Source organism: Chelon labrosus, assembly GCF_963514085.1.
Source record: "Chelon labrosus genome assembly, chromosome: 3".
NCBI lineage: Eukaryota > Metazoa > Chordata > Actinopteri > Mugiliformes > Mugilidae > Chelon > Chelon labrosus.
In genome coordinates, this window is record NC_140339.1 from 1,623,072 (window position 1) to 1,639,205 (window position 16,134).

Genomic DNA, 16,134 nt, shown 5'->3' on the forward strand with positions numbered 1-16,134 from the left:
TTAAATAAAGAACATGAACTCTTATCTATTGAAAGCCCTCTATCTAGAAAACGGGGCGCTCTGAGAGGACGACGGGAGTTATTCTGTGATTCAGCTCGGCTCAGATTCTTCTTCCTTTTGTTGTACGTGACAACGAGTACGAGGCTGAACCGGGGCGCCAAACTGACACATGATATCATGAAATGGGCCGGCGGCAGCGCGCCCACACACCGGCCTAATTAAGAGCAGGAGCGCGAGCGCGCCTCACTCAGCTGTTTATTAACATTTTGCACTTTCCAGTCGTTAATTTGCCTCCTAATGATGATGTGTGCCCACTCTCTGCAGACACTGGGAAAAGAAACATGCATAAATAAAGAGATGGCACGTTTAGGGAAAGGGGATCTGCAAGAAAATGAGCACTAGACTGTATAGTGAACACTGTACTGTAGGGTATATGGATATACTGTATTAGTCAAAAGTATGCAGACATGCTTTTTGAAATCATGAACCACGTTTTAGAAACAAACACTTTCATTCATGCAAAAAGAAAGACGTGGTCATAAGTCCTTAACTGGATTCCACAGAGCTCCAACACCTGTGGCATGACACTCATGTTCTAAACCCTCTCCTCATAAATATTCCCATCATGCTTTCTCCATGCATTCCTGGGCCCATATTCCTAAAGATTGTAAGAATCCTCTCAGACACCCCGGACGATGTCTTCTGACCTGGATGATGTTTTTTTTCGTTCAAATCTTCCACAAACCAAACAGCAAAGAAGTAGGAAACCCAACTGGACAGAAGAACATTGTTTGCTTCTGGATCAACTGGTCAATGAGAATAAAAGTGTTTAAGATGTAGATTTGGCTCCAGTGTCACACTACAAGACAAGAAGCAGGCATGAGGAAATAAAACACAACAGATAAATGTCTCCTTTCTGCTTCAGAAACTCCTAAACCTCTTAAAAGTTAACAGATCTGACCTTAGGAGCTCTCTGAAGAGCTGAGACTCTTTAGGAATATCTTTTATCTTTACCAAGATCTATTCTTAGAAAACATCATTTGATGAATTTTCTTAGAAACACTAGGAGAAACTCTTTGCGCTTAGAATCTGTAGGAATACAGCCCTTGGAGGATGTGGTGGAGTAATTCATGCGCTGCCGTCTTTATCTGCTCTATCTGGTTTGGTTCTCTCCAACATAACCGAGGTGTGCGCTGGTCAGAAAACAGGCATAAACTTGTTGGATTCAGCTCTCGGCTCCGTGTGTAGGTGGTGAGTGCAGCACCGATGATAAAGATAGTGAGAGCAGGAGAGGAGAGGAGAGGAGAGGAGAGGTAGAGGAGAGAGCTTCATCCTCTCCACAACAAGTGAGAGTCCAACACGTCTAGTGGCTGCTGCTTGTTGTTCTGCTGTCAGCGGAGGAACTGCTGCTCGTTTCTTTTACAACAGATTTCTGCCTGAATGTTTGTGGGAAGCAGCAGAAAGCAGCTCCTCAGTTTCCTGTTAGTGATCCAAAGAGATTTAGCTTCTACAGAAGAAGAGTAACACGAGGATTCTGCTGTTAAATAATAAAAGGACACAGGATGTGATTAAAGAGCGACACAGTGTTTGTTTCATATGTTTAGAGAGGACGAAGGATTGAGTTATTCTCTGTTACTTTGCATTTATTCGCTCTATTGATACAGATATTAGGAGACGAATGAAAGTCTCAGTAAAGGGTTGTTATCTCAGTACAACTAAATCCCTGTTTGTTCTACTTTTACCTGGGGACCTCTAGTCATTTGTAATAATTGCAAATCTGCCAAATCTGTAATTTGGACCGGCCATATTTCTCCAAGCACTGAGGCCCGGCGATAAAACTAATTTATTTTTACTTTATTGCGAATAGTGATGTGAACCAGACCCCTCAGGTAAAACTGGTTCCTGTGCAGAAATCTAACTTTAGGAGACCTTCATTTGTCTCCTGATGCTTGTACGAGTGGAGCAAACAAATGCAAAGCAACGGAGGATGTTATCTTTTTCACGCTCTCTTAGGATGTGAAATGAGAATCACATTCTGCGTCCTTTTATTAATTTAACAGCAGAATCCTCGTGTTGCTCTTCTTCTGCAGAATCTAAATCCCTTTGGATCCCTAACAGGAAACTGAGGAGCTGCTTTCTGAGGCAGAAATCTGTTGTAAAAGAGACGAGCAGCAGAACAACAAGCAGCCACGAGACGAGTTGGACTGTGATCTTAACCCCATGTAAAATCTGCCATGTACATCATTTGTAAAAGTAAAAGTGACACCGTGAATGATCTGCCATGTTTCTCCGAGCCTCTTTTTACTTCTGAAGTATGACAGCTACATCTGCTGCTGCTAGGAAAGCTCTGACAGCTGTTTAGGTTCAAGGTAAACACAAACGACGATGGTGGAGCTGATTTAAATACTGACTGGTAGTTTGTAAATGGAGTGGAAGCAGAGAGCGGCAGAGCCTTGACAAAATATCCACGGATCATTTCACACAGACGTAGGGGGGTCAGTTTAAAATCACATGACGTCCCTGAGTAAATGTTCTATTAAATTCCTTTTCATACTGAAACGATTCAGAGAAACCTTGTTCCCTCAGTAGAAACATCTCTACTCAGCCAATATCCTGTAAACATCATATAGGTTTGGAGAAACCTGAGTCTAAAAGGAACCGGAAAGAAAAACACAATGCGACTGGAAAGATGATCTCAATCAGGGTTTTGTACAAGACGTCGTCCAGCGTGAGCTTCATATTCTACATCACTGGTAAACGCCGTTGAATGTAATAGTTCTTCACGGTTTCTCTATAGAACCATGAACCACAGATGCAGACTTCACCTGCACAAGGAGGATACGTTTACCAGGTGTAGATGAGTCACGTCTATAAGAACATGTTCAGTGGAAAGACTTCGGGCCAAACCACGAACAGGACCAGACGTCTCCACCATCACATCTAATGACGTCTCCTCTAAACCTGCTGCAGCTCAGGATGATGATCGTTTCCTAGGCGGCTGCCTCCGAAGGGCGGCCGAGCAGATCATCGATCTGCGCTGACCTCAAATAAAAGTGACGGGAAATAAAGCTGCAGGTTATCATGAGCTCAGTCACTGCAGCCCAGCGCTCAAACCCTGACGAACACCCTGACCCTGTGACCTCCACCCAGCCCGCGCTTTGGACCCAGCGTTCCACTGGAGCGGCTGTGGAGGACAGTCGAGGACCCCGTGGGGCTGCCTGTGGTAAACACCTGCCTGGATGGGTCTCTTGTGGAGCTCGGCCTGTAGGTCATGAGTCAAACACGCCGACGGCTTGGTGGCTCTCAGCGCTTCTGGGGATTTGCTCCTGGGACGGAGGTCCTGCTGAAGCCTGCACCCTCCAACCATCACAAACAAACACATGTAGCACTAATTATGCATCACTTTGAAAATCCTACAGGTCTGAAATGACATGAAGCACTGAAGTCATGGTTGATGATCGCAGCCGTCACATATAAACAGATGAGTAGTTTCAGTCCTCTGCCTCCGCGCTCCGCTTTATCAAAACTTTGCAGAACAACCCAAAATAAACTCTCACAGCCGGAGCCGCTTTAGAGGCGCTTCCTGGAAGTTGCCGCTTCGCTGAAAAAACCCACAACAGATTCATAAAGACGTCCAACCGGAGGACGAGAAGCCCAAACAGACACAGGCGACGCTCCTCTGAGCACCGGTTAATTACAGCGAGCCTAATGTTGGCCGGAAAGACGCTCCAACCGTCCCCCGGTTTGCGGCTGACCTTGACCGTTTCGCGCTGTTGCCATGGTAACAAATGAGATGCAGAGGAATGGTACTGCTACTAAAAATATTTTTTCCCCTACGCTGGGAAGAAGAAAAAAAAAAATCGAACCTTCCACATGCATGCAAAACGTAGAGAAGAAGTTTTATTATTAATTATTATTTTTTTTTTTTTTTTTACACTACCTGAAATGGACTCTGGCTGTTGTAGTTCTTCACTTCCTTGTCAGCTCCACGGACCAGCAGCACCCTGGCACAGTTATCCTGAGGAACACAGAGAGGAATTAGTACAAAAATATAAAATACAGAGCTGAGGACATGTCTCTGTTAACAATGGAATCCTTTCACTCTCCTACTTTGTTCAGGAAGACGAACGTTTAGCTTCCAGTGACAGGAGGAGCAGAGCAGACTGGCCGGCCAGGTTAGAGATCTGATCATACCAGCACATCAACACAACATCTACTACCTATCCACCAGGAATGGAAGCGTCACTGGCTGTTAAGTGTGGATCTATTGCTCCACTCCAAGGGAAAGAGGGAGTGAGGGCGAGAGAGAAAGAGAGAGAGAGAGAAAGAGAGAGAGAGAGAGAAGAACAGAGATGGAGAGTGCTGCTGAGGGGTTTGAATCTGCTGCACAAATCGCCCACAAAGTGCCCAACCACGCATGTACAGCACACACACACACACACACACACACACACACACACACACACACACACACACACACACACACACACACACACACACACACACACACACACACACACACACTCGCTCGGATGGAAACACTTTTTTTAGCTCCACAATAAGCTACCGAGAGTCGACAAATCACTCACACAGATCCCGACACACGGCCACACTCTGCGGCGCGTAGTCGTCTCTGACAAACACACATGTAGCTTCTTATTTTAACGCCGCGTTATTTTTACTCCATCTGGAGCGAAGCAATCCCACGACATGTTTCTACTTAAGCTATAATGAAGCCGGCAGATCTCAGAGCTGCACGATGCTGAAGCAGAATAAAAGAAGAAGAATCAGGAGCAGAGCACAGGAGAGGATGTGTGTGATGAGAAAGGTCAGCTGTCGAAGGTCAGCGATGGTGAAGCTGATCATGGACGCCAGGGAAACTTCAGCTCCCACAGAATACTGCTTTTATTCTTTCCAGATGGTTTTAGTTTTTATGTTTATGTGCCACATCCTGCGCTGGGGTCTGTTCATCGTACTCCATCTATCAAGCCTGAGTGAGGATTCATCAATATTTATGACGTACAGTAGAATAACTCAGGTTACATCAAACTCCTCACTCCTCACTCCAGCCTGGAAGATTCTAGAAATCCACAAATAGATCAAAAATGAAATCATTGTTTTGTTATATTAATGTTTAAAGATACTGCTGGTTATATTCTACGTTCTTCTTATTTTCTACAAGTGCTGCACAAAGACTAAAAACCAGGACTGAATCGATCCTTATTGTTTGTGTATCCTAAAGGCTGATATCTGTGTCTGTGTGTGTGTGTGTGTGTGTGTGTGTGTGAGTGTGTATTAATCCACGGCTGAAAATAGTCCCTGGCAACTGTACTATTTCTAGTGGCCACTGACAGCACAGAGGAATCTAAAAGTACTGAGACAAGGAAATGCATTGTTGGCTTCACTATTATATCAGTTGACATAAGAAAGAGAAGAAAAAATAAAACATACAAGAATGGCAACGTGTTTCCATGAGAACTGCAGAATGAGAACGAGAACGAGAATAAAATAAAATAAAATGAACAAGAACAAGAATAAGAACAAATATGAGAACAAGAAGTAAATAAAATAAAATAAAATAAAATAAAATAACAAGAACAAGAATAAATATGAGAACAAGAAGTAAATAAAATAAAATAAAATAAAATAAGAACAAGAACAAGAACAAGAACAAGAACAAGAACAAGAATAAATATGAGAACAAGAACAAAAATAAGATAAAATAAAATAAAATGAACAAGAACAAGAATACACATGAGAACAAGAACAAATAAATAAATCTAATAATAAATTATAAAAATAAAACGAATCCTTCTCTCTATAGCACTTTTCTAATCAACATCACAAACAGACCTAAAAAAATCTATTAAAATAATAAAACTCAGTTCAATGTAAATTAAAACTCGATTAAAACCAGGAAAGGCTCTCTACATTTAAAACTTTAATGGAGACCACAGCTGACCTGACTTCCTCCAGCAGATCATTCTACACGTGTCTACACTCGCTTTGATTCTTTTCATTTGAAGCTGTGGTTCTCTGTGTCTCTGGTGACTGTCTGAGCAAACAAAGAGCTGGAGGACTCTGCTGACCTTTAGCTAGAGGGAACAACGACACGTTGAAATGGTGTATCTATTATATGCACATTAACTTTTATCATCACGAATGAAATAAAGAACGAGTCCCAAAGCTACTGCTCCTCAATGAAGACCTTAACAACACTTCATAAAGCATTATTGATCAAATACATTTAAAAAGTCTTGATGGTTGGTGCATACTTAGGACTTTTCATGTGTGTGTGTTGATGTTAATGAAGCCTCACACTGCCTGCTGACATTAACAAACAATACAATGACTACGTGTAATGTAATTAGAATTGATTAAGGACCCACTGTCATACTTGCTAACAGAGCTAACTACGATGGACTGGGGAGCTGAGGTTTCCATGGCGTCCAGCAGATGGGATCAGCTTCAACATCTTGTAACACATCTCTGTGTCTGTCTAATTACTACGACCACAAAAGAAGAAATCCAAACAGGGAGTGAAGTCATTATTTCCGGTGGCTAATGTGGAATTAGATAAAAATCTGGAAAATACGGGACAATATTAGTACAGAGAGTGTTTAATGTAATTAGACGTAGACAGCGACGAGGCGGCGTGGCTTTACTCCTGGGATACTCTAAAGTTCCTGAAGCCCGGCGTTAGAGCATCAAACACACCAGCATCATAAATAACTCTCAAGAAGACTTGCAAATAATTTGTCCCGTGGGAGAAAGAGACAAAGACCCTGCAGGATGAACGCAACCAGAGCGGAACGGAGCGAGGAGGAGTCGGCAGCAGGAACGGGAACAAAACATAGTCAGCACTCAGAGTGGAGGTGAGCACAGGGCATTTAAACTGTTGGACCAGTACAGATGAGAACTGTAGAGGGTGTAAAGTCAGAATAAAAGAGGATATGCTCAGAGTATTATCTCTTAAATATGATTTAAGCCTGAAACCTGGACCAACTTCACTCCCCGTCCAGAAAACGTTTGTTCTGGAGTCTCTCTGTTGAGAACTGATTCTGCGCCTGCAAAGATCTGGCAGGCCAATCAGATCGTTTGGGGGAGGGGCTTAATGTGGTGATGGACAGAAGAGTAACAGTCGTCATAGACGTCATCTGAGAGACGTGGAGTTGAACAAAAGTGGTTCTGATTGGTTGAAAGAATGTCTGAGGTTGAAACACGTCCCATAATGAATCAGACTCTGATAAGAACTGACTCTGCCTGCACTAGGACGTGTCCACAGTGTTTTACAGACTAACATTATTAATTCAGGGAATTCAGTCTTCTTTAATAAATAAATAAAAACCAAACACACGTCAGGGATTAAACTAATAAACACAATATCCACCATGATATAGTGTAGCTGTGTGTTTAAAAGAAAATTGATAAAAAAAGTTTTTTTTATTTCTATTTTTATTTTTTATTATATTTATTTTTATTTTTAATGTATTTATTTTATTTATTATTTATTTTAATTTTTTATTATATTTATTTTTATTATATTTATTTTTTATATATAATTCAATTTTTATTTCCATTTTTTTATTATTATATTTATGTCCCATCCTACCTCTGCACTAACCCTAACCCATACAATCCCTTTTATTCCTGTTTACATTTGCTCTTTATTCTCTTCACTCTTCCAGTCATGTTCACATATTCTCCATGACAGTTTGAATAGTTAAAACATTTATGTTGTACAGTTTTTTTTATTTTGTGTTTGTTCTATCTCTTGTTTCTTGTGCCTTACATCTGAATCTGAAATGTAAACTGGAGCTCAGTGCAGGATAAATGTTGAAAGAGATGTCCTAGTGGGGCTTAAGACGATGAATTGTTTATAGAAAGTGAAATAATTTAAATCAGCTTAGCTCTTAGTCACTGTGGCGTTTATTAAGATGAGTGCTTATTTTTTATTATTTTTGTTGATGTGATATCACATACACCCAGAGCACAGGATGCTGCTCCACATTTCTCCCTCTGTCCCGTCTGAAGCCTTGAATCAATCAACCCCCCCATCCCCACCCTCCGCCTCGCTGCTCACCTGGTTGTACAGGGCACAGATGTGCAGAGCGGTGTTTCCCGAGGCGTTCTGGGCGCTCATGTCTGCTTCGTAGAACAGCAGATGCTCCAGGTGCTGCACATGACCGTGACGGCAAGCCTGCACACACACACACACAGAGAGAGAGAGACACATATAAATGAGTTCACTGTCAAACAAAGCCTTTGACACGTCCTCCACAGAGAAGCTGCAGTGAGACTCCCTCAGCACTAGATGTCAGTGTGCTGCAAAGGAGACAACGTCATGACCAGAAGCTGCTCTACCCTCAGTTTGAACCCAGACATCAAACCTTAAGACGATGAGACGGAGCACTGGAAGAAATCTGATGGCAAGTCAAGATGCTATATGCTTAAAGACTGAACACATACACAGCCTGGCCAAAAAAAGTCTCCACCTGGATTTAACTCAGCAAACAGGTAGGAGCCTCCTATTGGATAATTACTGCATGGGTGATTATCTTTCAGCTGACAACAAGTTATTTAACCCCAACTGATGCAATGAGTAGCTTCTCATTTCTTCAACAACCATGTCTAAAGACACATCCTGTGGTCGTGGAGAAGATGTTAGTCTGTTTGAGAAGGGTCAAATCATTGGCATGCATCAAGCAGAGAAAACATCTAAGGAGATTGTAGAAACTACTAGAACTGGGTTAAGAACTGTCCAACGCGTTATTAAAAACTGGAAGGATAGTGGAGAACCATCAGGGTAAGAAGAGAGGCATATGAAGTGATGCACCCATCATGCCTAGTGTCTACTGTACAAGCCTGTGGGGGCAGTGCTATGATCTGGTTTTGCTGCAGTTGCATAAAGGAGGTCCAACGCAGTGTACAATATCACTGCACATGGTGCTGAGTTTAGTGATTGTCCAGGTATTAGCCCAGTCTGTATGTGGTCTACTAGGAACAGGCCTCAGGAAGCTGCAGCTGGGACTGGTTTTCAATCACTCACCACCAACACTGACTCAAGGGGGCATCCCAGAAAACAGCGCCTTAACCGGTCTGTTCAGTCTCCGTAAAAGATGGCTGATGCCTCCCGGCTCTCTGAAGGACCTGAGTCCAATCAGTGTTGGGAGTTGCAGCCTCTGTTATCAGTTTCGTGCAGGAGGGGGGATCATTTTCAAACGTTCTGTTTACGCTGAGGGTTTGTGTTGGAAGGACAACGGCTGCTCATCGACTAAAACAGGTTACAGTGAAAATCATTTCAAGTGACCAGCGTGTTAGAGAACGAAGCCTCTTATCAGCCAGGAGAAAACGTTCAGCTGAGAGTGGGATTGATTGGAGTTACTCTAGTCTCATCTCCTCCAGCTGAGGGACCGTGACTGTATGGATCATTAATCTGTGACTGAACCCTGGATGGATCTGTAGATGTATTTGAACACAACTATGTATTGATCTTAAGAACACTCCGTCCGGTATGTTTGAATAAAACATTGCAAACATCACTTTCCCCTCATTACACAGGACGTCCACTCCCATTCTCAACCCCTCACCGGCTCAGACACAAAGCCTCATGATTCAAAGATCCTTTCATGACACCAACACCAGAGCTTTAAAACACTCTGTAGTGAGCGGGTTCTCGGCTAATCACTGGCTTCTTTCCTTCTCGCCGTCTATAAAGGCTCTGCTTTCGTCTTCAGAGTCCAAAAAACAAAAAGCTCCAGTACTTTAAAGCAGAAGGAAAGAAGATAGACGTTCTCAGGAGACTTTACATTAATTGAACATCTCAATCGAGGAGAATCGAGATGATGCTATAGGAACGTCTTTAGTCCTGCACATGTCCTTGTCTGTGGTTTTCCACATGGTGAAGACAGTTAAATATTCAGAGACAAAGGATTTATCTCTAATGATTGGTGCTGTGTGTCCTTGAGGTTGAGACGTAGACCTAAACTGTGACCCTGTTAACCTGTATGTGAATGTACACAACATCTGGAAAGGAGGAAGTAAAGTTCCTCTACAGCAGGGGTGTCAACCTCATTTTTGTTCTGGGGCCACAAACAGCCCAGTTTGATCTACAGCGGTCCAGACCAGTAACATAATACCATAAAAACCTATAAATGACAACTTGTCCCTTTGGGTCTGGTTATGTCCAAAACTCTTAGTGAAACGGTGTGACCCCTAGTGGACAAATTAGGACTAGCAGTTGAAGTCAAAAGAGCCGTTGTGTGATTGACTGGAGGACAAGTGGTTACGGAAAATGAATTAATGAATTAATCAATGTTATTTTTTTTATTGAAAATTTGCAGTTAATGTCTTCTATGTCATTTTTGTAAATCCAACCCGGGGGCCAAATTAGACCCTATAGTGGGCCAGTTTTGTCCAGTGGGCCACATGTTTGACAACTCTGGTCTACAGGTTTAGAGGATTAGCCGTTTTGTTGAATCATTGAATTATATAAAAAAATATTGTTTTCATTTCATATAATTCAACTTAAAATTAGATGTTCAGAAGCTATCAAGCATCAATAGCATCAGACGAGGAGGTTTGAATGTATACAAACTCTGACTCATGTAACATAACAAGTACCACTCATAGGCTGTTATTAACTATATTTAAATGTGAATTCATGTGTCCACTGTAAACAATTAGTCATTGCATTGTTAGAAAAATGTCCAAGTAGCAATCAGCTATGTCTGTGAAGGTTCTCAACTCAATTCTTCTCAACCCCCAGAGCAAGCATGGAGGTGACGATGGCAGGAACAACTGCCTTTTAACAGGAGGAACCCAGATCACATGGAGGGACTCATCTGCCTAAGGCCGGCCAGGTAGAGACAGAAATGAGAGAGGACAGGAGGAACGAGATAAACATCTGTCATAGATACAAACTTCTGACGACAAGAATACATGTAGCATCTGATGGCTAACATGTTGTACAGTAGTAGCACAGAACTGCTTGGGTAGTAATAGAGAAGGAATAAGATAAGAAACTAGAGGACAGGAGCTTGGAGCAAGAGAGGACATGTCCTCAGTGCATGGTCCCCCAGCAGCCTAGGCCTATAGCAGCATAACTAAGGGATGGTTCAGTCCAGCTCTAACTATAAGCTTGATCCAAACACAAACACTTGTAAACACAAGTCCAGATGCCTTTCTCAAACACTTTATGGACATAGCCATCAGCTAATTTCCTCACTTGGAACAAGCACATGTTTGGCAGTTAAAAGGTTTACACCTGTTGCAGTTAGTATGCTATGTTATGAAGCCTCCTCTTCATAATGATGCTGCCTCTAAATGTGGTCTCATTGATCATTCATATTCTAAAGTGTCCTGTTTATCCAGGTGCAGATCAGACATCAACACCAGGTGTCTCAGAGCCACAAAATATCTCAAGTGTCTCGAGTGTCTTGACGTTTACAGCATGAACTGGAATATATTCTCTACAAGTCTTTTCTTACAGCGTATCAGGACGTTTCCTCCGCTGCAATTTTTGTTCGTTTGTGTTCCCTTCTAAAATCATGACCAGTCCCCCGGCAGTCTGGACCAATAGCAGAATAGCTAAGGGACAGTTCAGGGTCACCCAAAAAGCCTAAGAACACTTCACTCTATATTTATCGTCTACATCAAGTAAAAGTTTCTGATCATCCAGTTCTGAAAATCTGCAGAAGTGTTGACCCCAGTGGGAGGTAGAGCGTCCAGCTACCTGTAAGGTTAGACTCCTTTTTAATAAAGCCCATAGTTAGGGTTGACTCAGGTGACACTGAACCATCACTTAGTTATGCTGCTATAGGCCTAGGCTGCTGGGGGGACGTCCCATGACGCACCGAGCTCCTGTCCTTTAATTTCTCTCTCATGTTTGCATGTTATTTATCAGCTGTGTGTCCATCTGTGCTCTGGTTTATGCCTCTCTCCTTCTGTCTCTACCCGGCCGACCTCAAGCAGACGGGTCCCTCGATATGAGCCGACTTCTGCTCAAGGTTCTTCTTACCGCCATGGACTCAGTGCTCAGGCTCTAAGGGATTCAGGCTCTGGGTCAATTTGAATCGTTACTAAAGGAATATACATCAAACTGAACTGAAGAGGATTTTATTTAATTACTTAACTTTCCTGTTTTATTTTGTTTTTTTTTAATGAATGAGCAAACCCTGAATATTAGAATAACAGCTGATTGTTATCGTGTCTGAAATGAGACAGATGGGAGGAGGCAGAGATTCTGCAACAAGACAAAACGAGAGATACAAGCCGTCTGATGAAGCGGATGTCTTGAACACACTCTCTGCTGCAGGGTGGCTCTCTTTAAACGGCTTCATCTACCTCAGCGGGTAACAGCTGCCAAGACAGCCGCCCACAGCCGGTGTGTCTGTTCCTTCCCGACGCAAGCTGTTCCAAAGAACCAAACCGGAACGAAAAAAAAGAAACACTCTGGGGTTTTGTTCGTGCACCTGGAGAATCTGCATGCCTACCTGGTGAACCTCGTGCCAGCCGTTCTCGTCCTGGCAGCAGACGGCGGCGTGGTGGTTCAGCAGGAGCTCGCAGCAGCCCGGGTCTCCTCCCACCACCACGCTGTGATACAGAGGAGTCAGACCTCGGCTGTCCTTGTAGTCTGGAGAAGCTCCCAACTCCAGCAGCGTCTGACGGAGGAGGTGAGGTGGAGGCCAGCGACAGACAGGAAAGGGTCATATGAAGCCAGATTTATAATGATCATCACCATCATCGTATACTTTTGTTTTTAAGGAAGAAGTTCTTTTAGTCAGTCTGACACAAAACAGAAAGTAGAATTCATTAAAATTGGACTGACAGCAACAGACTTCATCCCTTTAATCAGCTCATCATGATATTAAGTGACAGCTCTGAGTGCTTTAAACATTTATGCTGCTTAGGTTGCATTAAAGATTAAAGCGCGGTCTGTGAACTGTCAGGCTAGCTTTGTTATTCCACAGTCAGAGGTAAGCAGGTGTGAAAAGATGAAGAGGGAAGGTGTTAGTCCGTGTTTCTTTACCGTGAGTATGACCTGGTTCTTGGACCTGGCAGCTTTGTGCAGGGCGGTCATGCCATCTTTAGCCCTGAAGTCCAAATGGGCTCCTCCGTTCTTAAGGACCTTGATCATCTCCACCATGTTGTCCAGGTGAGCTGCAAACGTCAGCGGGCTCTCTGGAAAAAAAAAAAAAAAAGAGGTCAGACAGAATATTTGAATGAATGTATTTCAACAATGAACCAACACTGCATCATTCCAGCATCAGAACCTCATCCCTCCATCAAACATGGGGGTGCTATTGTCCTGGTTTGGGCCTGTTCTGCTGCATCTGGACCAGGACGGCTTGTCCTCATTGATGGACCAATGAATTCTGAATTCTACCAGTGAACTCTAAAAGAAAATGTCAGGACATCTGTCCATGAGCTGAATGTGAAGAGAAACTGGGTCATGCAGCAAGACAACGAGAACCAAGAACACAAGTGGTTCTACAAAAGAACGGTTAAAGAAGAACAAGATGAATGTTTAGGAACGGCCAAGTCAAAGTCCTGACCTTAATCCAATAGAAATGTTGTGGAAGGACCTGAAGCAAGCAGTTGATGTGAGGAAACCCACCAACATCTCAGAACTGAAGTGGTTCTGTTCTGAGGAATGGGTAATTGTCTAGAATAAGTAAAAATACATGTATAATATTTCAGTTTCATGTGTTTGATTGGGTTCTCTTTGTCTATTTCCAGGCCTGCTGATGTTTTGAGTCGTTTTTATGTAGAATAATTTTAAAGGGAAACGTATATAAACAGTATTGTGAGATGTATTTGTCTCTGAGGTGTGTTCACAAGCTCATAAATCCACAGCAGGCTAAAGTAATGGTTTAATTTACCTCCAGTGGAAACAGAGCAGTAGGACTCTACGACTCCTGGGACTGATCTCAGCATGTGGTACATGCTTTGGTACAAACCTCATGGGGAAAGTCTGCTCGCCTTTTTAGATTAGCTTGGTTTAATTAAACAGGTTAACTAGAGCTTGTTGAGCTTGTTGAGTCACAGACATGTGTCTTATTTGAAGAAGGAAAGACACCTGATACGACTCCAGGCTATATTTTATGTCTGTAGAGTTGAAATAATTCTCAGCTACAGGAAGAAGTACCACAGAAATATATCATTGAGACCAGTTTAGCACCAAGAAAAGGGAAAATGTTCACCTTGTGATCCAGAGTATAGAGTGAGTAAACTATCATTACAGCAGTGAAACACAGGTGTGAGATTCAGGTGGAACAGGTGCAACAACAGTCATTCCAGCAAAGTAAACACTTATTTTTTTCTTTTGAGCCGTTGAGGTGAATGAAGAAGTTTTTGCTGCTCACTGTGATGATTCCAAAAGTTTTGAGAAGCAGTTATTTCAGATCTATAATTTAAAGAACAAATTGCCAGAAATGAAAAGAAGTTTTCTGCCATCCTCGTCCTGGAGAAACGCTGCTGACTGTTGACCTGCCGTTAAAACTAAAGAAACCCTCCAGACCAGACTAGCTATGAAAGTAACTGCTAATCCTAATTTGTCCACTAGGACACGACACCGAGGCCCAGAGCTAAACTGTAGATGGCAGCAATGAGCAGAAATTACATTTATGTTTCTTAAGACAGTTCAGGTTTATTCATTAAATGTTTTTTTGTAGTAACACAAAAGGAAAAGTTGTAGTTTTATAGTTTATTATGGTGTCATGTGACTGGTCCGGCCCCCTAGAGCTCAAACTGGGCTGCATAAAATGAATCTAGACGACCAATGAAATGACTTAGCAGCAAAGATCCTGCGCTTACAGATGTTTCACTCTGTCTCATATTATAATCTTGATTTCCCAACATGTAATTTACTGTTTCTGTTCTATTCCTTCCATTTCTTGTTTTTCCTAGTGGTTTGTGAATTTGAACTATGCACACAACATTAATTCTACTTGTGAATATATACTCACAAGTTCAGTTCATCTATTTAATATAAATATATCTTTGTCCACCTCGTGGGAACTCTGGAGCTTATGGTTCCAACTTCCACTGGAAGTCGGGCACTCGCGATCTGCACCTTATTGAAAATTTCCAATTACAAGTTCATAAAGCCACATAAGCCCTTTCTTATTTAGTCTCCTCATGTAGATCCACTTGACGGCAGCATCAGACTGAGCCAGGACTCTGTGTTCGTACAAATCATGTGTTTCAAGCAGGAATTCAATGAAAAGAGGAAGGGACAAGTTTTAGTCGATGCAGGCAAGTTGACTTTTGACAGTTTTCCTTTGGTTTTCTAGTTTGGACTGTTCCAGTGCTGCCGTGAGTTTCAGTTTGGGTTTTGTTGTACGTTCTTCCTTCGTGTTTCACTTCCTTCCTGTGTCTTCTTTGATTTCTTTCTCCGCCCTCAGTAGTTTCACCTGTGTCTCATTTCCCAGTTAGTTCTTGTGTATGTGAAGTCCTGCCTCTGCCCTGGTCCTTTGTCAGTTTGTCTGTTTGTTTCTACATGTTTTAAAGTCCTGCTTTATGCTGTGACAGTTTCTGCTCCCAGTGTTCCTCGTTCCTCATGTCGGGTTCATTTTCTTTGGACTATCGTTTCGGTTTTCTTGCACAGAGACGGCGACGCCTTTTGTTTTTGTCACTGATTTGTTAGTGACATTAACCTGACATTTCATTATTGCAGCCTGCACGCAGAGAAAAGCTTCTCTAGTATTTATAACTAGATCCAATCCCAACTAAATTGCTCAAAGAAGTTTTTCCATTAATTAACATCTCCATATTGAACCAGATAAATTTATCTTTATTAACAGGATATGTGCCTCAGTCTTTTAAGATTGCTGTAATTAAGCCCTTACTTAAGAAAGCCACTTTAGATCCAGATGTTTTAGCCAACTATAGACCAATCTCCAACCTTCCCTTTATTTCCAAAATTCTAGAAAAAGTTGTTGCTAATCAGTTGTGTGACCACTTAAACAAGAATGGTCTGTTTGAAGAGTTTCAGTCAGGTTTTAGAGTTCATCATAGTACAGAAACAGCTCTGGTTAAAGTTACCAATGATCTCCTCATGGCTTCAGACAGTGGACTTGTCTCTATACTTGTTCTGCTAGATCTTAGTGCTGCATTTGACACTATTGATCA

The 16,134-nt window shown here is 42.3% G+C and overlaps 1 protein-coding gene across 1 annotated transcript in view; it reads right to left on the reverse strand.

The window, feature by feature from the left end:
• The window catches only part of shank2a (SH3 and multiple ankyrin repeat domains 2a), a 141,750-nt gene that overhangs the window by 103,929 nt on the left and 21,687 nt on the right, over window positions 1-16,134 (reverse strand). The window contains 4 exon segments of the mRNA XM_084541366.1: window positions 3,941-4,018; window positions 8,084-8,200; window positions 12,495-12,662; window positions 13,031-13,182. Coding sequence (XP_084397492.1) covers window positions 3,941-4,018; window positions 8,084-8,200; window positions 12,495-12,662; window positions 13,031-13,182 — 515 coding nt within the window.